General features: G+C 47.0%; 1 protein-coding gene across 6 annotated transcripts in view; it reads left to right on the forward strand.

Annotated features, from left to right (window-relative positions):
• Positions 1 to 25,488, forward strand: part of OXNAD1 (oxidoreductase NAD binding domain containing 1) — a 39,946-nt gene that overhangs the window by 5,235 nt on the left and 9,223 nt on the right. For 5 of the 6 annotated variants that reach the window (XM_055137189.1, XM_055137190.1, XM_055137193.1 and 2 more), the window contains 4 exons: positions 2,723 to 2,849; positions 3,151 to 3,214; positions 14,385 to 14,491; positions 24,364 to 24,505. In XM_055137189.1, coding sequence (XP_054993164.1) covers positions 2,731 to 2,849; positions 3,151 to 3,214; positions 14,385 to 14,491; positions 24,364 to 24,505 — 432 coding nt within the window. In that variant the 5' untranslated portion in view covers positions 2,723 to 2,730. The remainder of the gene's footprint in view (positions 1 to 2,722; positions 2,850 to 3,150; positions 3,215 to 14,384; positions 14,492 to 24,363; positions 24,506 to 25,488) is intronic. The other variant, XM_055137194.1, reaches the window with a different exon arrangement.

Consider the following 25,488-nt stretch of genomic DNA (forward strand, 5'->3'; position numbering starts at 1 on the left):
GACAGTGACATTGCATTGGCTACACCATGGCAAGGAGTAAATCTTCCACCTAAAGCTGAGGTCTGAAGCAGTGGCTTTGTGATATGATTCACTTATATCGGAATGGCTTGACTGTGCCCCCATCACTACCTGATTTATTTAATTTCATTTATTTTCTGTCTGCCATCTAAAACGAAAAGCTCCCCAAGGTGTCTTTGTTTTGTTCTTGTCTGAATCCCCCGCCCTTGCCACTAAATTGATGAAGTTGTAGGACTGTAAGTACAATGAACTAGCATATCTAACACGGAATTTATCATAAATTATCTTTTTTTTATAGTCTTTCCCAAGAGCTCAGGAAAAAAAAGTCTTTACATAAAATTTTGGTTATTCTTGAGGTAACAACAGTAAAAGGTCAGCTCTGCACGTGTTAAAAGTGATGATTTTAGGCAGAGACATACTTAAAAATTGGTGGAGGAAAATGGAATGGTAGGAAGCCACTTAGTCACATTTGCAGATAGGATAGTACCTTCCAGAATTTGTAACGTAGGGGGATCTTTCTGGGGTCATTTTGCTCTTGATTTTGTTTCCTTCTTGAAGTATAACACACAAACTGAGAAGCACAACATTCCTAACAGGACATTTAAAAAATTAATTAATTTTGACTGATTTTTAAAATATTGATTAATTTTTTGAGACTTAAAAAGTAATTTTTTTTTTTTTACCACATCTCAGTGTTTACTCCTGCCTCTGTGCTCAGAGGCCACACCTGGCAGAGCCTAGGGGACCCTATGCCGTACCCAGGATCCAACTGGATCTGCTGCATTGAAAGTAAGTCCCCTCGGGGCCGGAGCGATAGCACAGCGGGTAGGGCATTTGCCTTGCATGCGGCCGACCTGGGTTCGAGCCCCAGCATCCCATATGGTCCCCCAAGCACCGCCAGGAGTAATTCCTGAGTGCAAAGCCAGGAGTAACCCCTGAGCATCGCTGGGTGTGACCCAAAAAGCAAAAAAAAAAAAAGAAAGTAAGTCCCTTCTCCCCTTCCCATTGTCAACAGCCCAGTACAGTGGGGCGTTTGTTATTGATGATGAGCTGATATGACACATCCCGGTTCCTCGGCACGCGTAGTCTGTTCATTGCTCAGCCAGAGTGTGTCTGTCATGTGGCTTTGGACAAGAGCCTGATGAAACAAATCCACTACTACAGTATGATACCCCAGATTCTTCCTGGGAAAGTTTTACTGACCTTAAAAAGCTTCTGTGACTTGATAAACTTTTACAAAATGGTTTCCACGAATCAGCCCTCAGATCAAGAAGCATCATCTTTTCTTCCACTTCCCCACTGCTACCTGTTGACTTGATTTTTTTTTTTTTGCTTCCACAGATGAATTTTTCTGTTTGAGCCTTTTATGGCTAAAATCATGTGATATGTGTTCTTTTGAACCAGGCCTCTTTCATCAGTGTGATGTTTGTGATACTCATTTCTGTGACTGCTTATAGTTGCAGTTTGTTCGCTTGCATTATTATTACTAGTACACTAACTAATACTTTTATAATAGTAATGATACATTAGTATCATTATCTATTAAGATAATATTAGTATGTAGAAGTAACACCATCATACATTTGCTCTGATAGTGACCATTTTGAGAGTTACCAGGTTCTTAAGAAGCTGTGACTTACCTGCGTTAGTTTTTAATAACTGAGAGTCTTAAACTTCTTATGTTTGGGGAAATTTGCATGTTGTCCAGTAAGAAATACTAAAACGGTTTGTGGGACTTTTTGGAATATAATCGGACAGTTCTCAAATCTCTCCTCTAGGCCTCAGTGATGGTACAGTGGGTAGAGCACTAGAACCTGGGTTCAATCTCCAGCATCCTAGATGGTTCCCCCAAGCCCTGCCAGGAGTGAACCCTGAGCCCAGAGCTGGGAGTAAGCCCTGAGTACCAGTGGGTATGACCCAGAAACAAACAAATCTTCTGTCCTCGTCTGTCAAAGCAGCAGATAAGTCATGCCCACTTGCTCAGAGATTCCGGAGCTAACTGAGAACATGGAGATGTGATAGCACCAATAAGCCTGTATGTCTGTACTGTAGAAATGATTGAATTGACTCCTAATAGTGGTCGAAATGTTATTAAGGTCAAGTTACACCCTTCAAACTGCACTCATTTGTGGATTATAGAATAACATCACATGAGGCTGACACCCAAGGACAGTAGATGCAAGGGCCAGGGGGATTGCCCCATAGCTAGAAGCCTACTTCATGAGTGGAGGGGAGAAGGCAGATGGAATAGAGAAGGGATCACTAAGAAAATGATGGCTGGAGGAATCGGTCGGGATGGGAGATGTGTGCCCAAAGTAGATAATGGACCAAACATGATGACCTCTCAGTGTCTGTGTTGCAAACCATAATGCCCAAAAGTAGAGAGGGAGTATGGGGAATATTGTCTGCCATGGAGGCAGGGGGAGGGTGGGAAAGGGGGGGTATACCGGGGATATTTGTGGTGGGGAATGTGCACTGGTGGAGGGATGGGTGTTTGATCATTGTGAGATTGTAACCCAAACATGAAAGCTTGTAACTATCTCACAGTGATTCAATTAAAAAAAAAAAATGTTACACTCTTCAGTGCTTTGTATTAGCTCTAGAATACCACCAACAAAAATCCTAGCACAAAACTCCAGTGACCCCTAAAATAGTCTCAACTTTTCCTTAGACCAATTTAACTTTCAGTTCTGTATTTGTCCAGGAAGCACCATGGCCTGTGCCGCTGCCCGGATTCCTGGCTTGTTGCGAGGCTCTTCTGGAACCGTCTGTCTTCAGGCTGCTCCGGTGGGACTGGCACCCCGGGTTCTGCGCTGCCTTTCTCTGTCCTGGTGAGTTCTCTCACTGTTCTTTGAGGCTGATTTGCCCAGGCTGGCTGGCCCGGGGTTGGGGGAGGCACACCAGATGCCTGAAGGCCAACGCAACACCCTGTGGAAATGTGTGTGCCTTGCATAAAGCATTAGACTGTCCAGTTTGACCATTTTTTGGGGTCCATATACCGTAGTCTATTTTGTTGTTTCTGTTTTGTTCTAGCAGACCAAATTGGATTGTATTTTGGCTAGCCATGGTATTACAGGGGAAAGTGAGTTATTTTGCACGAGGGTAGTAACCCACTTTTATTTTCTGTTGAAGCGTAATGAAATCCCAAAGGAAAAGTGACCACTTGGAGCGAACTGCCAATGTCGTCCGACAGGAGGTCTGTGTCTTGGTGGCGGGCTGGTTTGTCTGCTCTGGCTTTGCTCAGGTCTGACTGGGCTGGGAAGAAGGCGCTCGGGGGAGCTTGAGGCCTTCCAAGATGGCCAGTTCTTTTTCTGCCCAGACCTTTTCCGATGCCTGGTTTGAAATGATGATACAGAAACACCCAAAGTTTGCCCTTGGGACTAGGGATATGTGAATTCATTGTCAATGAAGAGCAGAGGGCCGGTGTGGAAGGACTCTCTTTGTTCTCGGGCCTGCCGGTCAGGATTATGTTCCAGGGTAGAACTTCCCGGGGAGCCTGTCACTGGGGACTACTTCACCGTTCCTTGATTTTCGCTCTTATTCCAAGCCCCATGTTCTCAGAGTCTTCCTTGTTGTCCCTGCCTTAGCCCCGCCTACTTCATCACTTACCATCTGCACAGGGGAGATGGGAGTGCATGTCACCCTACCCACGTACAGATTATTCTCTATCACACCCAAACTCTAGAGGCAAATCCATCCCTCTGGGCCTCAGGGACGAGGAGGTGAAGCATAGTGAGTAACCCCATTTCCACTTAAAAACACATATTGAATTTCGATTCTGCTTCTCTTTCAGTGTTTTCCCCCAAGGTTTTTTTTTTTTTTTAATTGAATCACTATGAGATACACAGGTAAAAGTTGCTCATAGTTGGGTTTCAGTCATACAGTGTTCCATCACCCTTCCCTTCACCAGTGTACATTTCCCACAAACAGTCTCCCCGGTTTCTCTGTCTCTGTCTCTGTCTCTGTCTCTCTCTCCCTCTCTCACCCCCATATCCCCCTTTTGGGCATTTTGGTTTGCTGTACAGGTACATAAAGGTTATCATGTTTGTCCTTTTAGCTACTTTCAGCGCTCAGTTCTTGTTCAGAGTCATCATTTCCAACTATCCTGTCATAGTAGTTCCTTCTCTAGCCTAGCTGTCCTCCCCTCTCCCGTCACTGTGCAAGCTTCCTACCATGGATGGATCCTCCTGGCCCTTGTTTTTACTGTCCTTGGGTATTAGTCCTTGAGCATTTTTGAATTTAGTTATAGTTAGCTTAGTGTTACAGGGTGTGTATTTAAATTAGTAGAGAAAAACAATTTCATATAAGGATTATGTAGTTGTATTATAACACGGTCAGGAATGAAAGCATAGTTGTTATAACTTTTAGTAGGAAGACTCACTTTACCATAAATTAATATTCTTTGGACCCCACTTTTCAAACTAATTCTATTTTCAGAAAATTGCCTTGGAACGAAGGGTTGTTTGCTTTTGAACTCAGCTTTAAGTCAATGTTTTGTTACGTCTGTGGAAAATTAGTTTAGCATAATAGACTCATGGGCATGTGGGAAAATGTACTTTTCCCACTGATGATAAATCTGAAAGTAGCTTTTAAAGCAGGTTTTTTCAGTACACAAAAACACTGATTTTTGTAAATATGAACTTGTTAGGATTTCTTACTAAAAAAAGTAATAGTTTGGGGCTGGAGAGATAGTACAGGGGCTGAGGTGCTTGCCTTGTACTTGTTGGACCCTGGCTTGAGCCGTGATACTGCATATGGTGCCCTGAGCACTTGTCTGGATCCTTACGTACAGAACCAGATGTGTCTTCTAAAACAAACAAACAAACAAGTAATAGTTTCCCAGTTTTGAAGAAAAGATGGTTTATTTATCTGCATGGTCTTAGACACAGGCTTGAACTGTATCCTCTTCTGATTTGTGTTTTGTTTTTTTATTTGGAGCTGCTCCTCCCTCTTTCCCTGCCCCTTTCTGTGTCCTGAAGCAGGTGGGTTTAGGGCATCGCGTGGCAAGCTTTCCATAAGGGGCAAGACAGCATTTTACACTTTATGGGCCATGCTTGGTTCCAACTACAAAATTCCGCTTGGACTTGGGGAGATAGTTCAGAGGGCTGGAACACAGACTTGGCAGGTGGGAGACCTCGCTGGATCCCTGGCACCTTGTTGGCCCCCTGGGAACTGTGAGGCCCTGAGCACCAAGCCACGAGTAGCTCCTGAGCACTGCCAGGTATGGATCCCAAGCCAACCCGCCAACTAGCTAATAAAAACAGCAAGATAAACTCCCTGCTTTTATAGTATGAACAGCCATAGAAAAGATGTCGGTAAGTGAGGCTGTTTTGCATGGTGTTACCAGAGCCCAACGATTTAATCTGTTGATTGAATCTTGCCAATTCTGGAATTAGAATGGTCATTTCTGAAATGTACAAGATTAACTTATTGGGACTTTGTGTGGGCGTGGGAGGTTTATTGTTAGCCCAAGTTCATGTGAACTATGCAGAAAGAGACTGTGAACTCTCATAGGGTAATTGTAAAGTTGAGAATGTCAATGCTTGCAAAATCAGAAAATTGTGAAGGTAGTTCCAGTAGTGGGATGACCTAGGCATCTCACTTCCCCTCCTTCTGTTGCTCATGCCTACTCCTCTCTAGCTAGATGAAGCCAGATGATGTCTGGGCCACTAGCACAGTGGCGTGAAGTCACCCAGGGACTCCCCCACATCCCTCAGGGAGGGCAGGTCCTTGCTCCAGAGCTGGAACTCAACTTAGGAAGGACCTAACGAAATGAACAGCACCCCAGAGACTGGGCCCTGGGAGCGAGGCTATGTCGCTCCCCTGCAGCTCCTGCCTTTAGTCTGAACAGCCCGTGAGCTGGACACAACTCCCCAGGGCTCTGTTCACTGTGCAAGCCCGGGAGGCAGCCTCGCCTGCAGGTAGGGTGGCGTCTGCATTTGACAACAGATGGGCAGAGTCTGGAGCTCTTGCTGGCCTCTTCCCGGTGCCCCCCACAATGTGGGTATGGGTATGGAATGGAGCATTTTCCCACCCCCAAAAAGTCTTTTCCATGCAAGCCACAGGCTCCCTGTGGAGAAGTTACTGGGGGCTACATTGTTGTGGCCAGGCTTCCTTGGCGGGCTCTCCTGGAAGCAGCCGGGGCCCTGCTCGTGCTTGAAACTGAGCCTGGAGTGGAAGGACACTTGTGTTCAGGCTCACAGGCACTTCAGCGGGTTGAAAGAAGGGGCAGCCTGGGCGGCCTTGGGAATGTCATGGTGCTTGGGCAGGTGTGGGGGAGAGTCTGCTGGACGGGTCACCCGTCCGGCTTGGCCTCACCCAGGCTTAGCCACTGAGCCCAATGGACTCTGCCCACCAGTTTGATGGGGAAGTTTGGTAGTGGAGGAGTGTTTTTCTTGAATAACCAATGTTGGGGATGGACTCAGTTGGAACTATTCCAGACATCAGGTGAGGGCTGGGGTGATGTCCATGAAATGGTATCCTCAGGTGCCAGCCAGACTCCTGATCAGAAAGACTGATTGCTTGCACCTAGTTGATTTTGGGAAACACCACAAATTGTTTTTCAGTCGTGCCAGTTTGTTTCTTGTAGAATCCTCTGCCTTCACTTTCCAGATGCCTTGTACATCTTGTTACCCAAAGGGCCTGTCCCCAATTCCATTGTGTTGTATATGTGTGGGCGGGGCGGGGGAGGGCTCTCCACACCAGCCAACCTGTTCTCTGATGTCAGCACAGAATCCCTCAGTTCCGCCCATTCTGACACAGGCTGCCCCTAGTGAGTCGAGCCGAGAGAGAGGGCGGCTGTCTGACTGACCAGGGACTTACTCTCTAGCCCATGTCCAGCCACGTCCGGGCACACCATTGGCACTCACTGCGTGTTACATGGGTCAGAGTAAACCAGTGCTCCTTCCTGTTCTGTGACTGTTGGCCTCAGCTGCCCGGGCTGAGTCACTTTGTAACATAGTGAACTTGCCCAAACTCTCTTGTACAGTTCCAGTGTGAGCTCTGGGAAAACATGCTGTTCCCTGCACTGCTGCTTCCAGTGTCGAGGACTGAACTTGTTAAGAGCTAAAACGTTTCATGACAGTGACACACAGTTTGGGTTCCAAAGCAGAATAAGAGGTAAGACTCTACCATTTCTGGCCCATGGTCTGCCCCAATGCCCCATCAGAGGAAATAGATTTTAGCTTACATTCAGCAGATCAGTGTTGACTGCTGGCTCTGTGCTCAGGTTTGTCCTAGCATCAGGGACTACGGCCCTGTGTGAGGCAGGGGAACCCCTGTATGTGATACAGCTTTCAGGGCAGATAAAGCATAGAATAGAATATCAGAGGTGATTTGGGCTCTAGAGGGAATCAAATAGGGAAAGAGGGTCATGGAGGCAAGAATGTCCAGGACCAGGGGTGCTGCGTTATATTGGAGTGTAGCATTGGAAACTGGGACTTGGTTGAGGAAATGAGTCAGCCCCAGGCACCGTGTCACCGACAGAGGGACCCATAGAGCTAAGGCAGTGAGCAGGAGGAGCTTGGTATCCTGGGGGCGGGGGACGGGGGAGGGAAAAGAGGAAGGGGGATTCAGGTGGATAATCTGTGGTGGGCTTGGGTTTGGGGTTGAGGATTGATTCTGAGGCTGATGGAGGCTTCGCGCTGGGAAACGGTGTGTGACCTCCAACGTAAGTGGACTGCGATGTATTGGCCATTGGGTCTTTCATGATGTGCGTGGTAGAGAACTGGGCTTTTCTTGTACTTTGACACGAGGTTGGAGGGTGTTGACACAGATTCAGGAAAGGTGCCGTGTGGTGGGAGATGGAGCAGAGGGTGGATCTCCGACAGAGGAATGGCTGAGAAAAGGGAAGTAAGCCAAAAGGTCTCTCGATATGTTATTTGAGTATCTGGGAATCTAATGGTGGTGCTGTACGCTTCCTCAGATGGAGGAGAACAGGTCTGCAGGAGGTGAAATAAAGAGCCCGATTCTGGAATACTCCGAAGGTGTCAGGGCGGGGAGCCAGGTGGAGTTAAAGATGAAAGAGCATCAACTAGGGATATCATCGACTCTTGTAGGCTGTGCACTCAGGGTCATGGGTATGTGGACTATAATATTTATTTTTATGTCACTGTCACTGTCACTATGTCACTGTCATCCTGTTGCTCATTGATTTGCTTTAGTGGGCATGTTTGCCTTGCATGCGGCCCACCTGGGTTTGGTTCCTCCGTCCCTCTCAGAGAGCCTGGCAAGCTACTGAGAGTATCCTGTCCACACTGCAGAGCCTGGCAAGCTACCCATGGCATATTCGATATGCCAAAACCAGCAACAACAAGTCTCACAATGGAGACGTTACTGGTGCCCGCTCAAGCAAAATTCATTTTTATATCTTTTTAAAAAAATGTCTTGAGTTGTTCACAAAAATTAAAAGATGGGAACTTTGGGAGGAAAGAAAAGAATCCTGTATTGGATGTGTGCCTTGTGGAGTGGAAATTCAGGATAGTTGGATGTGACTTTGGGGTTCCAGGCAGGAAATCAGATGTGCAAATCCCGGGAAGACCCGTCCCTTGCCTCTCCTCGCTGAGGAAATGGCAGGGTCCCAGGAGCTCTTGTTGGGGTGAGGGGAGGGGGTTTCTGGCTCAGGCCTGGGGCGTGTTCATCATTTAGAGGTGAGATGGACGAGAAAGGCCAGCAGAAGAGAGAAAGCAGGAGTGACAGGAGGGAAAGCAGCGGCATCCCTGAGCTAGAGGAAGTCTTTCCAGCAAGAGGAAGCAAACACACACAGTTCCGCTGCCGGTCTTTGCTGTGTGGGACAGCAGGGACAGTGGGGGAGCAGCTCGAGGGCAGCGCTGAGCACTGGGCCAGACGGAACTGTGTCAGAGAGATAACGGGGACAAGAAAATGGAGCCGGGGGCATATAGACCACTTTCGTAAGACCAGACCTCCAACACCTGTAAAAGTTTTATGTGGGTGGAAGCAGGAAAGGGGGTGACAGCTGGGATAGGGCTCGAGGCCCGTTGTGTAGTGGTTTGTTTGAGGAGCACCAGAGCACGGGGGTCAGGCGTCTGGTTCCAGTCTCTGCTATGCCCTCTTGAGCTCCGGCACCTCTTTCCTCCGTGAGCTTGCCTTCTAGATTGTTCCTGAAAATTGAACGAATTGATGCATATAACGTCCTGTACAGCAGGTGCACTGTGGATGTTGTCTGCGGCTGTCGTTAACTCGGGGACGACCAATTTACAGTGATTCTCCCGGGGAGATGGACGAGGGAGGCTTGGAAAGGAAAGAGGAGGCCCAGCGCCGGTGGACAGGTGTGCTCTGGACGGAGCCACGAGAGTTCATTGCTCACACCCAGCAGGAGTGCCGGCGGGCGGAACCCTCCAAAGGCGGAAACTTGTGCCGTTGACAGAATTTGGTGATTTTCCTGATCAGCAAATCGCTGCAGTCAGCCCAGTTTCCACTAATCACGCTCTCGCTCATCAGATCGGTATCCTGCCACTACTTAAAATCGTATCTCCGGACCCTGGTGTCCTTAAGTGTAAAGTGACCTTCTGTTCTTGATAAGGGCTGAAGTTTCCTTTAACCCTGAAGTTCTCTGTGCCCTGAGTGTAGTTTGGTGCAGGTCATCTGTAATCCTGGCTTTGAAGTGCAGTCAGCGAATGAATAGATGGGAGGGAGTGAAGAGAGGAAGTTGGCCAGGATTCCCAAAGAAAGACCCATTTCCTGTATAGAAACTTTTCAGCAGCAGTTACATCAAAATACCCTCCATAAAACCAGCTTCTTAAATCAGTGTGATGGCATTTCCCTTTTAGATGCTGACTTCGTCAAAGCATTTAAAACGTGTGCTGACCAGAGTTGGCAAAGGTATTGTTATTTTATTGAACAGTAGAAGAGTCAAAATGTTATTTTATGGAAAACTTCATTTCCTGCCATGTGTTTTAACTTAGGGCATGGCTAGTTGAGGTTTCAGTTGGGAAATCTTTTGATCCATTAAGTATGAGAGCAAGTACAAATGTAAAACATAGTTTCTGCATCGTGTTTTGCTTATTCAATAAAAGTAAAGAAAGAAAGACATATAATAAGGGCCATGATTACAGATCTTAACGATGTGAAACTAGCTTCAGAATCAAATAAATATGTAGTCTTTGAAATGATTTTTCTAATGTTTTTAATCTACATTGCAAGGGATTTTTGTATAATGTGCACACTTTATGTTAATCAGAACAAAGTGGTGAGAATGAGACGTGTCTTTCGAACATCACCAGTTGTGCAGGGTATTTTGTGTTACCAGTACTAGCATTGTGGCTCAGGTTATTAGAGGATTACATTGGACTCATAGCAACAGGTTACATTTATTACTGTCATGTTAATATATGTCACTTAATATCACTGTGGTCATATCAATAGCAGTTGGCATAAGATAGCTGGGGACATCACTGGTCATAGCAGTTATGCGAGTGAAATAGAAATCTTTCATTCTAATGAACCTTTTTCTTTCTCTACATTATTGAAGTTTTATGGCACACAATTGGTGATTTCATTTCACCTAGTCTAGCATTTGTTTGTGAAACAGTCTCACATGTTTCAGCTGAAATTGTTTTCCCCACCTCTGTGATATAACTTTTGGTTTCCTGACCATGTGGTGAGACTTTGGTATGTGGTTAAAGCTGTTGTCTCGAGGCTGTCAGATCCAGTTAACCTCTTAAGAATTTGGATCAGAGGCTGGAGCAATAGCACAGTGGGTAGGGCGTTTGCCTTGCACGTGGCCGACCCAGGTTCGATTCCCAGCATCCCATGTGGTTCCCTGAGCACTGCCGGGGTAATTCCTGAGCGCAGAGTCAGGAGTAACCCCTGTGCATCACAGGGTGTGACCCAAAAATAAATTTAAAAAAAGAATTTAGATCATCTGGCTACTGGTTTTTAAAGATTAGTCAGAGAAAATGATGAGTCTGAATGAAATATATCTATTTGGTAAAGGGACAGTGGGGAGATCACTGATATAACGAGTCCGCTGATGATTCTTACCATCTTTGCAGCCGGAGACCTAGATGGGAACGGAAGACGTGTCTTTCTCTTCTCTCAGAATTTGGAAACGCATTAGACATTTCTCTGTTTCCCCCCTTCCAGGGTGTGTTTTGTAAACAAGAGTCTCACTTTTGTTCTGGAAACCAATTTCTAGAGACTGACTCAGAGTTTTCACTTCATTCCACAAACATTTACTGACCCTTACTGTGCATCCGACCTCAGGCTTGGTCCAGGAGCCTGATAGCGAGCTCGCTCCTACTCACTTCCTAGTCTCTGGAGGCGTGTGGTGGTAGCAAAGACAGTTTACATCAAGAGGCCTTAAGTGCAGTGACAAAGAAAGAACTGAAAAGAGGGAGGGAAGAGAGCCGAGCTAAGGCCAGGGCTGGGGAGGAAGCGAGTAGGCCTCAGGAGGGCGGGAGAGCGAAGGGGGGCAGGGGAGATGCTGCCACGGAGTGGCCTGGCAGGCTGGGGAGGCGGGGAGTGGGAAGGGCTGAGCCCCTGACGGACTTTGAGCTGGAGAGTAACTGAGAAGGCTGGACTGTTGGGAATATTCACTTGATTGCTTTGATTGTCCCTGGCCGAGCTGAATTCATGGAATGTGGCAATGTTAGGGGACAAAGTGTCTTGAATAGTGTGTGTGTGTGTGTGTGTTGGGGGGCGGGGCAGGCCCCCTGCTCAGGAGATGTTAGTGGGAAGGAAGCAGGTGGAGGGTTTAGATATTTCCATCAATGACTGCCACTGGGGCAGGACCATCAGATAACTCAGGGCCTGGCCAACCTGTGTTCGGACCTTGATTTGTTGGATATTCCCAGGTGATGGTGAGCACGTTAGCCAATCTCATGAGCAGTTTCCTCATCAGCAGAATGGAGAATAAGAACACAGTGTCTTGGGCCGTTCCGTGACTAGTCCTCTAGGCTGCACGAAAACACCTAAAACACTGAACCCAGTGTGCTTTGGAGAGAGATGCTCCTGAGCCCCGCGCCCTTGCTAGCAGGAGTGTGTGCGAGGATATACCTGTGAGTGGCAGAAAAGCGTTGATGAGTTCATAGAGGGGCTGGTTGGCAACTTCGGTAACACTTGATGGCTGAAGCCTCAAGGTAGGAGGGGGAGAGAGAGAGTCAGAGACAGAGACAGAGACAGAGAGACAGAGAGAGAGAGGGGAAGGAGCAGCAGAGAGAGGCAGTAGAGCTCTAAGGCGCTGCAGCGAGGTGGTGAGCACTGGGGATGGGGGAAGAAGGAGTCTGAAGTCTGAGACCCGGAGAGCCCAGGGAGGGGAGAGTGAGGCTGGATGTGGAGTGGGGACGCTTGGATGCCGTGGGCCAGCGAGCCGGAGAGGCTGCGGGAGGGGAGGCGGATTAGCCTGTGGTGCCCGAGCGCCAGGGAGAAGGCCTTTGTGCGAGGCCGAGAGATCGGAGAGGCAGCGCACAAAGGCGAGATTTCTCAGTGTCAGGACAGTCTGGCCCTTAAGCGTGTTTGAGCGAAATGACCGGCAAGCCGGGGTGAGGACAGGATGAGCACAGTGTCGTCGGGGGTGCCACAGTCATCAGGCGTGTCAAGAGACACGAAGGGGAGTAGCGCATGTCATATTAGCCCGGAATCAGTGCCAGCAAGTTCACTATAACCGTTGCCGTAAAATACGTTCCTGGCGTGTAATGGCTACCTGGGCCAGCAGCGTTTTAGGGGCTTTACATATATTATCTCACTGAATCCTCCCAACAGCTCCGGAGGAATAGGTGGGCTTAATCTCCTCACTGCGGGGGCCCAGGCATTGTGCCCCAGTCGGCCAGCTGGGAGCGGGTGGCGGCGGAGCCAGGGTTAAAGCCTCCATCCTGTGCCGCTTCCTTTGTTTTGCTCCTTGCGTGTTCACTTAGGAAGAGCAAATGGCCTCAGAGATTGTGTGCAGTGAGCCAGGTCCGGAGAGCAGAAAATAGGAGCGTCGAGGGAAGGGGTGGGGGGCAGGGGGGCAGAGCAGTCACCCACCTGCTCTCGGAGAGGAGGGGGCGAGGCTTGGCAAAGGAGGGAAGGGGAGGGAAGGGGCCCCTGCTGGAGAGAGGCCGGGCAGTGGAGGAGCTGTTTGAGTGGGGAGGGAGAGCGCTGTCCTCAGGGAGAATTTTCCAGTGGGCCTTTCAGAACCGTCTGCCCCGAGAGCCTGCGAGGCCGCTGGCCATCCATCGGAGGGAGGGAGGGAAGGAGGGTCACTGACCAGCACAGATGTTCCGGGCTCCCTTCCGTGGGGCCGAGAATCCCTTGCCCTGGGGAGTGATTGTTTTTTGTCACCTGCTACTGATTTGGCTTGCTGCCAGGGTAGAGCTGAGTGGCAGGAGGAGGCTGAGGGAGGAGCCTCGCCCTCATCCCGGTCTACAGGTCCCCGGGGAGGAAGAGAAACCCAAAGGCAGGAGAATGCACGCAGGAGGCGGCAGAGGGCCTTGGTAGTTGCGGGGCGCTGGGTGGGACTTAACTGAAAATGGCCCTAATCGGCCCTTTTGAGGGTTTCCTCGCAGCCGTGTGCATCCCGAGAGCAGTGCTTTACAAACTGTCTTCAGTGAAGGACGGTTTTTTTTTTTTCATTTGTGGGCTTTTTTTTTCCCCCCAAAATGCCGTAAAAATGGATTAGAAAAAAAAAATCCATTAAAAATAGACATAAGGCATACAACCCCAATTTGCTTTCTATTATTAGATTTATCAGCCGTACAATTACTCTGCGAAGTTGCTAAAAAAGAACAAAAAGCTTTCTAAGTGGTTGAGTTTCTGAAATTGGTTCCTTATGGTCGCCTTGCTAGTTCATAGCTACTGGAGGGGCTCATTTTGAGGAGTACAGGCATAGTGAAGAGAAGTTATTGATTAATTTATCTGGGTGGTAGAGGCCACACCCGGAGATGCTTGGGGGCTTCTTGTGGCTTGGCTCGGGGTTGCTGCGGGCCATGTTTGGGGACTGTGCCTTACTGAGGTGTAAAGTTAGGCCTGCCGCATGCACAGCACGTGCTCAGCCCTTTCTCTCTGGTCCCCTGATTGAAAGCCCCCCTGCCAGGCCTCCGAGCACTTCCCAGAGTGTCCAGGCCCTACCCGGCACAGATACATCCCCATTCTCCACTCACCCAGTCACAGCTTATTTACAGCCCTGGGAAGAGACCAGTGTTCCACTCGGGAGGAAATTAAATTAGCAATAGTCTATCTCTCAAAACTCAGTGAAACGAATGGATTCACCTGGCAGCAGGAAAAAATCAGGCCTCGCCGTTTTCAAAAGCCACGTCCTTGTAGATGTCGCCCCTCCAGCCCTGCCCCTCCAGGTCCCCCTCTGAGCCCCGGCTGCTCCTGGGGCAGTGTCCACGCTCACTCACTCAGCCACGGCTGGTCTCTGTCTCTAGGTGGTGTCGCCGGCCAAAGTGTGTGCGGTCACCAGTGAGTCCCCGTCAGTGAAGAGGCTCCGTCTACTTGTTGCAGACAAGGAGTTTTCCTTTAAGGCTGGCCAGTGGTAAGTGGCTTTTCTGTTTCCTAAGGGTCGTGTGTATTCAAAAGGGTCGCCTCTCAGAGAAGGGCTGGCCTTTGCTTTTTACCCTCTGCAAAGGGCTTTCGTGGCCAATGGACCCCCCCCCCTCCAGAGGGGTAGGAATTCCTGGTCCTCCCTGTTCAGGGTGAGCCTCTGATGGGACAGTGAATCCAGCTTCTTCCCTGCCCTTCCCGTCACCTCGTGTCGACTCCACGACTGTCAGATAGGAAAATTGCTGCCGCGAATTTTCCACATGGAGACCCCAGTTCTGGTCCTTGGGCCCGCTGGCTGTGATAACTGTGTTCTGCAGGAGTGCTTGCTAATAGAATGCACTGCAGCGATCTCATCTGAGTCACATGTTCCTGGGGAGGGCCAGGCCTGTGGAAAAGAGGCTTCTTTATGCCCCAAGCAGAGGAAACCTAGAGGAATAACCGGTCCTGTTGCCGAAGCGATTACATTCCCCCCCGCCCCGAGTACTGCGGTGTGTCACCTGAACCCATGCTATCTGGCTTGAGTTTAAATCCTTGCCTGGGTTTCTGACCAGGATTGCCCTATCAGCCCCGCTCCCATCACCCTCCAGGAGCCAGCACTGAGGACCAGGCGGTGTTCGGCCTGGGGAGCAGCCCCCGCTGTGCCCCTGCACCTGCCCGTGGCCTCCCCGAGCTGCGATTCAAATTGAGTTCTAAATCGAGCCCCTCGGGTTTCCTTCGGAGAGGTGTGTTTGGGTGGACGTTTCCTAGATTGAAGTAAAGCATTCATGTCTAAATGGACGTTCTGGCCCGTCAGTCTCGGTAGGATTTCTTAGGAGTCACTCGACTAATTCTGGCAGTCCATCTGGAAATGTGGTTTTGTTCCAGGGAGGATGTGTGATAATAGCAAGAGTTAGCGTCTTGTGTTAATAGTTCGCCTTTGAATTTAGAACTAGAAAACAAGATGCTGATTGCAATAATTTGCGTTTGTGAAGCAATTTGCTGCAATCTCTGCACATGTTCAGTGATACATATTAAATGCAGTTGGGCTAGATTTTGGGGTGTGTGTGTGTGTGTGTAGGGGGGGGTGGGCTCCATTTTTGCCCTTCAAAGATAGTTGAGCAGTTATTACCCAGAAGAGTGGACATTTTCACAGCGAGGCTCGTTTCCTGCATTTCCCCTTCTGCGGGAGCGTGTGTGTCCCGGGCACACCCTGTCTCTGTGCCTTCCCCTCTGACCCCTGTCCTGGCTTAGAGGAGTCTGTGGCCTGTGCGTCTGTCTGTCCTGCTCTACCGCAGTAACGTCCCCAAATGCTGGCAGAATGTCAATTTACCCGATCAGAAAAGGGCCCGGTCAGTTTCAAGCTTCTGAACTTAGGAACCAAGTTCATCTGTGATGTTCCAGGTCGAAAGACTGGGGGCTGGTGCTTTCATCTGGGGCTTCAGAGGCCCCCACCCCCACCCCACGCCCCCCATGTCAGGGCTGATTTTCCTGTTGGCGGTGGCCGTCCCTGGCTGGGTGCCATTGCCCCTCTGCACACCTTCCTGGCTCCTGGGTTTCCCCTTCAAAGCCTGCTCCCTGGCCATAGGCCTTGCAGGTGGCCCTGGGGACAGGGAGAGATCCTGTCACCTGGGACTCGGTGACCACTGACCAGCCATGTTGCGGAGGCCTGTGGCGTCTGTACTACAGCGCTGTCCCCAGCCTGGCTCACACCGGGCTCTCCTAGGGCGTCCTGGCTAATGACCTCCACACCTGGCTCTCTGGGGAGGAGGGGAGGGCACAGGGCAGAGGCTGCCGGGCCCCGTGTGGGCAGGATGGCCGAGTGGCCGGCCGCTGGAGGGCAGGCGAGGAGGTTTGCCAGACTTTATCCTAAGGCACATGCTCGCCTCTGGACCCTGACTGACTTCGGCCACCGCTCACAAGTACCAGCCTTGGAGGCTGTGCTCAGTGCTCGCTCACACACAAGCTGGCCAAGAACAGGACCACATGGTGGTAGAACCAAGAGCGTTTGTTGCAGGGTAGGGGAGAGTGTGGCTCTGACTTCACATGCTCGCGAGCATCGGGGGAGGGAGGTAGCGCACAGAGGGAAGCACACTCAGCACGTTCCAGTCCTTGGTTGCCACTGCTGGTGCCCCAGCATTGCCGGGTGACCCCGGTTAGAGGGTGACATACTTTGTTTGAAAGTGACTTTGGGCCTGAGTGGGAAGAAGGAGACCCAAGGAGGCAGCCGCACCTTTCACCATCGTGGGGACTCGGACGTGTGCACGCCGGACAGACCTCAGCACTTCCAACTGCTGCCTCTGTGCCCGAGTCTGCCTGAGTATGCGAGGGCACTGACCCTGCAAAGGGCCTCCGCCCACCCCCAGAGACTGCATCTCCCCTTTTTTTAAGTATATGTATACAATGGTATAAGTAATTCTGTACTGTAGCAGTATCACCCCGTTGTTCATCGATTTGCTCAAGTGGGCACCAATAACGTCTCCATTGTGAGGCTTCTTGTTATTGTTTTTGGCATATCGAATTCCATGCCAATACATTTTAAAATCAACATGCAGTACATAAATTTTACAATATGCAGCTTAGTAAGTGTGAGGAGAGGGAAATTTGGATTTTTGTTTGTTTGCTTGCTTGTATTGGGGCCATACCCAGCTGTGCTCAGGGTTTACTCCTGTCTCTGTGCTTAGGGATCACTCTAGGTGGGCTTCGGGAACCACATGGGGTGCCAGGGATTGAGCCTGGGTTGGTCACAGGCAAGGCAAGTGCTTTACCCGCTGTACTATCACTCCAGCCCTGAATGAAGAAAATTTTAAGGGAACATTGAATGGGACTATAAAAGTATAAAAGTGTGTTTTATCCTAAAAAGGGATTATTAGCTTTATATGAGAAAATATTGTGTTATAGATAATGCTTAAATATCTACATTCATTAGTAGAAGATTATAATAAAAATTCTACAGGTACAACAAGATCACTTGAAAAGACATAGAACATTCACATAAAACGAAACAAATTTATTATGAAAAAGTATAAAACCCTTAGTAAGCTTGGAATAAACAGACTTTTTTTTTCTCTACTTAAAATGCCTTTTATTAAAGCACTATTATTTACAAAGTCATTCACGGTTGAGCTTTAGGCTCACAGTGCTCTAGCCCTGATCCCACCACCAGTGTCACCTTCCCTCCACTGTTGTGTCCCCAGGCTCCTTCCCCCAGCCTGCCACCATGATAGGTACGTTTTTGAGTTGTTTTTTTTTTCTTTTTGAGTCACACCTGGCGATGCTCAGGGGTTGCTTCTGGCTCTGCACTCAGGAATTACTCCTGGCAGTGCTCAGGGGACCATATGGGATGCTGGGATTCGAACCTGGGTCGGCCGCGTGCAAGGCAAACGCCCTACCCGCTGTGCTATTGCTCCAGCCCCTTGAGTTTGGTTTTTGTTGTTTGGATCTCATGGTTTCGGTGGTGTTGGCTCTGGTGCGGATATGTAGCTGTTACCGCCCTGGAGTGCCCCTGTTCCCTGTAACTTCCTGCCCAGCTCTGCTTCCTTGCCTGTTGATTTCTTTCCTTCTCTGTCTTCCCCTCTTCAGGGGCCAAGGGTGAGCCAGGCATCCCCTCCACCCCCCCTTACTACATTGCATTTCTTAGTCTGGTTGTTCTGTGGACCACAGGTAAGTGAGATCAGCCTGTGTTTGTCCTTCTGACTGGCTTTACTTAATACGATACCTTCCGGTTCCCTCCATGTTGTATAGAACTGCTTAATTCCATTGCTCCTTGCGGCTCCATAAGTATTTTGTTGTGTCTGTATATCAAATCATTCATCTCTTGTTGGACAACAGACTTTAACCTGGCAGAAGGCAGCCATAAGCTCCATGAACAAGCAGAGGCAGAGCTGAGAAGTTTGTCTTTTAAAGAAGCTCCTCTAACGCTTCTTGCAAAACTGGCTTCAAGGCTATGATTTCCTTAAGAAACTCTTGCCTATCCATGAATCTCTATAGAGTTTCTTCAAATCTGAATGATAGTCTAGCTGGACAGAGTATTCTTGGTGACATGTTTATTTCATTGAGGTGTTATTTTTAATTTTTAATTATTATGATCATTTTTCACTATATACCACTATTCTCTTCTGGCTCCATAAAGTCAAAAGTGATTGATCTGCTATGAATTTTATGGGATTTCCTTTGTATGTAAATTCAATATTCTGTCTTTGGCTTTTGTCATTCTGATTACATTCTGATTGTCTTGGAGTTTTCCTATTCCCCCGGGACACTTCATGGCTCTTGCGTCTGAGTGCCCTCGCTCCTCAACTTAGGGAAATTCTTATCTCAGGTTTCTTTTAACTAGTGGTTCATCGAATTTGCCTTTCTGTTCTCAGGATTCCAGTGATTCTTATATTGTTCCTCTTGACCTCATCCCATGGTTTTCTGATGCACTGTTTATTTCCTCTCAGGCATTTTGTCCATCTTCTGTTGTTTTCTAGAGGTTTCCTGGATCGCATGTTGGAGCTCTATGATCTTTTCTTCAGCTGCTGTTATTTTGCTGAGATCTTCTATTGATTTTTCAAATCAATGGGACATAGCGGGTGGTGCTCAGGGCTGAGTCGTGGCTCTGTGCTCAGCGATCACTCCTCATGGGGAGACCATCTGGGGTGCTGGAGATTGAACTCAGGGTGGCCGCATGCAAGGCAGGTGCCCTACCCACTGTGCTACCTATGGCTCCAGCCCCACACACTCTTCCATCTGTCACTTATGACTGTAGTCTTCTCACTCATACTTTCTCGTACTTTGTTGACACCATGCTCCTTGGAGCTCACTAAACACACCCTCACCGTGGTCATTCTCTGAGAGGCTTCAGGACTGGTTGGTGCTGAGAGAGCCTTTTCTGAGTTACTATTTTTCACTGCTTGAGCACAGTGGGGTTCTTTGTGTCTTCTCCACGTGTTCGCCGTGTTCCTGCTGAGCTGAGGGTGAATCTCAGTCATTTGCTCTTCCCACCCGCCCCTCACCCCCTTGCACCCACCTCCACCCCTGGGATTCTGCTATTGCTCTTTTCCTTCTCTACCTGTCTTCACCCCATGACAGGAAGTGCAAGTGTGAGCCGTGTGTGTTGCGATGAGTCGGGCTGTCACACAGTGTCCCCGTGGTTCAGGGGATGTGGAGGTGGGCCTGCTGAGACTATGGTGGAAGGGGTTAGGCGTGGAGGCCGTGGAGACCCGTCAGGAAGGGAGTGGGATCTGCTGATCCCCAAGGTCTCGGGTCAGTCTTCCGGGAGGCTATTCTCACTTCCAGTGTGCGAGGGGCAAACGTAATGATTTGTTAGATGATTTTACACATCTGTAGTGCCTATTTTATTAAATCCATTTGAATTAGGTTTTTGTGTCATTCGAGTTCTTCTGCAGCATTTGAGTCCTTCTCTCTCTCTCTCTCTCTCTCTCTCTCTCTCTCTCTCTCCTCTCTCAATGTGGTTTTCTAAAGTTGTTAGGACAGAGGAATTCATTTCTTCTGTCAGCTGAGAACGTCTATCAACAGTGAGCAGCAGAGGGCGCTGTAGTGTTGGCGGTGAAACTGCAAAAGTAGCTCATTGATCTTGTTTTTTTTTTCCTTTTTAAACAGGGAAGCTGTAAATAGTCTGACAGCAAAGAAGTATACAGCAGTTGTGTTAATAACGGTTAACAATAGTCTCTTTAAATTTGTATCTTGTCTGAAGTGAAAGGGGAATTAAAATATCCATGGACGAGAGTTAAATGTTAGGAATGAAGATGGAAGAGGGATCTTTTCTGGAGCACTTCCAGTTTAGAAGTGGTTTTTTAAGACTACAAAAAAAGAAAAAAAAAGAAACAGGATATTTAAGGCCACAGATCAGAAGAAAACATCTTCTAAGGTCATGGTTCAAATCAGTGGAGAACATCATGTGCTTTTCATGTAAGTCTCTTGGCTGGAAAACAATTAGGGGAAAATGATACTTATGTTCTTCGATGGCTAAGAAACTTCTTGATTAGATATATGAGTGTCCTGGACATGGGAGAGATAATTTGTTATACTCCCAAATTCTAATCATTTTTCTTTGTGTCTGTCTAAATTTGTTGCACTTCCTAGAAGCCCCACCCGAGAAAAGGAGGTTCTGTGGCGTAGAATTTTTGAAGGCTTGAGACTCAAGAAATCTAGACTCTTGGATATAGTTTGAAGACAAGAAGAAAGCACAGATTTTCATTACTAAGAGAGTCACATCAGGCTTTTCATTTGTCCAGTTCCAATGAAAGGCTTTATTATTACCTTTTCTTTTACTAATTAAAAAAAAAAACCTTCACTGAGATATTTTTATCATACAATTTACTGAGTTAAAGCATATAATTAGGTGGGTTTTGATATATTCACTGTAACATACAGCTGCTAGCATATTTCATCATGCCCTTTAAAAACCCTCTACCAGTCATCACTCACGAGCTTCTCATCCCCTAAGAAAACTCTGGCTTCATGGATCTGCCCATCCGTGTCAGGGTCTCTTGTGTGTGTGACTGATTTCACTTAGCTTCCTGTCAGCGGCCATTCATCTATGTCATAGCTTGTTTCACTACTTCATTCCATGGTATGGACACTAGTGTTTTGGTTATCTGTTCATCAGCTGATGAAAATTTATATTGGTTCTGCCTTTTGGCCATTATAAAGCTGCCATGAACATTTATTTAGGTGTTTTTGATTCTCCATGTATTTTCATTTATCTTGAGCCTAAAACTCAGAGCGGAGCTGTTGGTCTTATGGTAACTGTTTAATAATTCAGTCCCTGACAAACTCTTTTCCGAAGCGTCTTCCCCATTTTACATTCCCAGCAGCGATATATAATGGTTCAGCGTTCTCCACAATCTCCCCAGCTTTCTATTTTTTGTCTTTTTTTTTTTAATGGTCAACTATCCCAGCAAATGTGAAATGGTAGCTCATTGTGATTTTAAATTGCATTTTCCTGAACACTGATGTTGAATATCTTTTCATGTGCTTATTAATAATTTATGTATCTTCTTTGGTAAAGAGGTTTTTTTGGGGGGAGAGGGGAATCCTTTGTCTAGTTTTATTTGGATTACTTGTCTTTTTAGTACTGAGTTTTCAGAGGAAGTTTTATATTTGTATGCAATTCCCATATTATATTGGGGGGGGTGTTTTCTCCTGCTTTGTGCTTGTCTTTCACCTCTCTTCGTGGTATCATTCGCCACACACACACATTTTCAGTTTATGGGGGAAGGAGCTCCTATGCAGTGTTCTGGTGAGTATCCGCTGACTGGCACTGCAGCTCTGGGCAGAGGCCCGAGGCTGTGGCCCTGTGGATTACCCAGACCATCCTGCAGGACGTTAGCTGGCAGTGGTAGGCCCAGGTGGTGCCAGGGATCATACCAGGATCAGCCCGAATGCAAGGCAGTGCACCTTTATCCTTTGTATTTGGGCGTTAGGTCTAAGAATCACTGCTGTATAAATTGCCTTCTGAGAGTTAATAGTTCTAACTCTTTCTTATAGGACTATGATCTATTTGCAGTTAATGCTTGGGTGCCAAAAGGGCCATAGCAGCTTTGGCGGGGGACAAAGGGTGGGAAGCACCTGGTGCCAGGAATTGGACATTGGGCCTGAGCGTGCAAGACAGCCAGCCACTCTGCCACCCTGCCAGGTGCACCACAGCGCCCCCCCACCTCCCCATCTTCATTTAAAAAATTTGTGGATATTCAGTTGTTCCAACACCATTTGTTGTTGTTGTTGTTGTTTTCTTTTTGGGTCACACCTGGCGATGCACAGGGGTTACTCCTGGCTCTGCACTCAGGAATTACTCCTGATGGTGCTCAGGGGACCATATGGGATTCTGGGAATCGAACCTGGGTTGGCCGAGTGCAAGGCAAACACCCTACTGTGCTATCGCTCCAGCCCCATCCAACACCATTTGTTAAAAACAATGTTCCTTGCTGTTGAATACTGTTAGTACCCTTGCTGAAAAGTAATCAACTATCAGTTTAAGGGTTTGTTTCTGGTCTTTCGATTGTCTTCTGTTGATCTATTTGTCTGTCCTTGTGATAGTACCAAGGAGTGGTCCTGACTTTAGCTTTAGAGTAACTTTCAAAAGCAGAAAATGTCAGTCTTCTGATGTTCCTTTCAAAGATTGGTTAACAATTCTGAATTCCTGTGTTAATTTTATGATTTGCTTGCCCGTTTCTATAGAGAAACCAGCTAGGATTTTGATAGGTATTGGCATTGAGCCTGTAGATAAACTTGGGTGAAATTGACATCTTAACAATATGAGTTCTTCTTATTTATGAGCATGAAGTGTTTTTCTGTTAGATGCTTAATTTTTTTAAAAATCATAGTTGTCAGTATTCAACTATAATATTGATACTGCTTATATTTATTCCAAGTTATTTTATTCTCTTTCATAATTATGAGGGGAATTAGTTTTCTTAGTGTCACGTTCAGATTATTCATTGCTTGTGCCCAGAAATGCAGTTGATTTATGTATGTTGATCTCGTCTCCTTCAACTCAGTTGAACTTGCTTAGTTCTAATATCTTAATAGTAGGTTACACAGATTTTTTTTAAATGTATCACATCATGTCATCTGATATTTCTCCCAGTCTACATGTCTCTTATTTTATATTCTTAATTGCTTAATTGCCTTATCTAGAAGCTTTGGAGCTACAAGGGCTTTTTAAACTTTTTCACTCATGACCCTTTTTTGCCCGAGAAATATGACAAGTTCTGTGTGCAACACGGCAGATTCATTACAGCTTGAGTTTGAATTAATTTTGAGCATTCCTTTCACTGGTGCCAGGTTTTGTGTGTGTGTGTGCTTGTGCATGTGTGTCCGTGTGTGTGTGTTTGTGTGTGTGCAACTTCCACATTCAGTTATGAGTTGCAGGGCTATGTGAGGTTGTGAGCCACAGTTTAAGAAGCTTAGCTTTAATACAGTGCAGAGTAGAATGGTGGGAGCAGTCGTCCTTGTCTTTCTTCTTCTGGAGGAAACCCACTGCCTTTCACCATTGAGAATGGCACTAGGTGTCAGTGTTGGTTTCATTAATTAATTTATTTATTTTGCTTTTTGGGGTCATACCTGGCGGTACTTGGGGGACCATATGGGATGCCGGGGATTAGAACTCAGGTTGGCCGAGTGCAAGGCAAACACCCTACCCTCTGTGCTATTGCTCCGGCCCTGGTGTTAGTTTTGGATATTCCTTAGCAGATTGAGGATGTTCCCATTGATTCTGATTTTGCTTTTTTTTTTTTTTTTTATGTAAGGGTGTTGAATTTTGTCAAATGCCCTTCCTTTGTCTATTGAGATGAGTATTTGGCTTTTCTACTTTATTCTAATAATCTGTATATTTCACTGATTTATTGTCAGGTGTTCAATCATTTGTACTCCTTATATTCCTAGGAGTTTTACATCTATATTCACAAGATATTGATCTGTAGTTTCTTTTCTTATGATGCCTTTTTTTGATTTTGTTGTTACTGGTCTCACATAATGAGTCAAAAAATGCACCTTTCTGGGATTTAAAAAAATGATTTGTGGAAGATTAGGGTTAATTCTTATTAAATGGTAGACTTCACCAGTGATTTCTTCTGAACCTATCTTTGTGGGAAGTGTATTGTGGCTGTCATCAAAATTGCAAACATTAACACTATTGTAAACATGCTACCACACTCACAACAGTAATTAGATAAGTAAATAAAATTACTCATTTACTTGTTAGTAATCTTCACATTTTTTATTTTATCTTGAATCTAACTTGGTTGTTTATGTCTTCTGGCAAGACGTCTAAGTATAATTTTACCTGTTCATGGAATTATTTTATAATTTGTATTTATTTAAGTTGTGATGATAGCCACTTTCTTAATTTTAGTCAATTTTTCCCTTCTTACCTATTTTTAGGGTTGATTTCTTTATCCCTGGAGTGTCTGTGGTTGGTGGCTTCTCAATCTGCTCCAGCCCCAAACTGTTAGAGCAAGAGAGAATGATAGAATTGGCCGTGAAATATGCGAACCACCCGCCTTCCCTCTGGATTCACAATCAGGTGAGCAAAGTGCCTGTTTCAACTGGGAAATCTGGGCCTTGTACAAAATTTGTGTTCAGTTCACTTAATATCCTCCTAAGAAATAAAGGCTTCATAAAAGAATATCTGCTCACAGAGATTTCCTCTGTATCCAAATTTCCAATTCTGGAAGGTCAACGAGGCAGAATTTTGAGGGGGTTGGGGTGTGGGTGGTATGGGGTGTTGGCAGTGCTGCTCGGGGATTTCCTAGCTCAGTGCTTAAAGGACCGTATGCTGGGGATTAAACCAGGGTCGACAGCTTGCAAGGCAAGCACCTGAACCCCTTTGCGCTCTCTAATTCAAGGAGTCTCTTTTTGAGGCATTCAGGCTAACTCAGAGATACCCGGGGACCTGGTAATATCTTCTGGGTTTCCAAAAAAGGATCCAGCTGAACACTTTAGGGTTAAAACAGTTCTCTTTGTATGCAAGTTTTTGAAAACTAACTCTCTTTACCTATGTCACGTTTAATAGCAAATCTGCAAATCAAATTACTTTGTCCTAGAATAAATAAAACTTCTCTGCCTAAGTAAAGAGAACTAAATTCCTTCTTAATTTGGAGGGGGAGATAGTGCCTGGTTACATAGCGCGCTGAGCGCTGCCTAATCCGTGATACCATTGTCTCCCTGGCTCAGTCTCTGGAGAGCTCCTCACTCCGGATCCTGAGAGAGAATTCACATTTGCTGTTAATAACTCCTGCTTCAACACGGGCTCAGCCCAGCCCTCCACAGACGGCTGCCATTACGTGCTGGAACTCTCCTAACAAAGAGTATGCTCAGAGCAGAGTTACTTCTCTTTTGTCCGACTATCTGCTCTGTTTTCACCGCCTTTGTCTTTGCGTCTAGCATGTGCCTTCTGTTCTTAACAACGGGCTCCGTCCCACCACAGCTATTTCCTTATTCCCCACAGTTTATCCCCAAAGAATGGACTGTGCAGATACGACTTTACCAACACCACCCTTAGCTCCT

This window comes from Sorex araneus, chromosome 4 (genome assembly GCF_027595985.1).
Source record: "Sorex araneus isolate mSorAra2 chromosome 4, mSorAra2.pri, whole genome shotgun sequence".
NCBI lineage: Eukaryota > Metazoa > Chordata > Mammalia > Eulipotyphla > Soricidae > Sorex > Sorex araneus.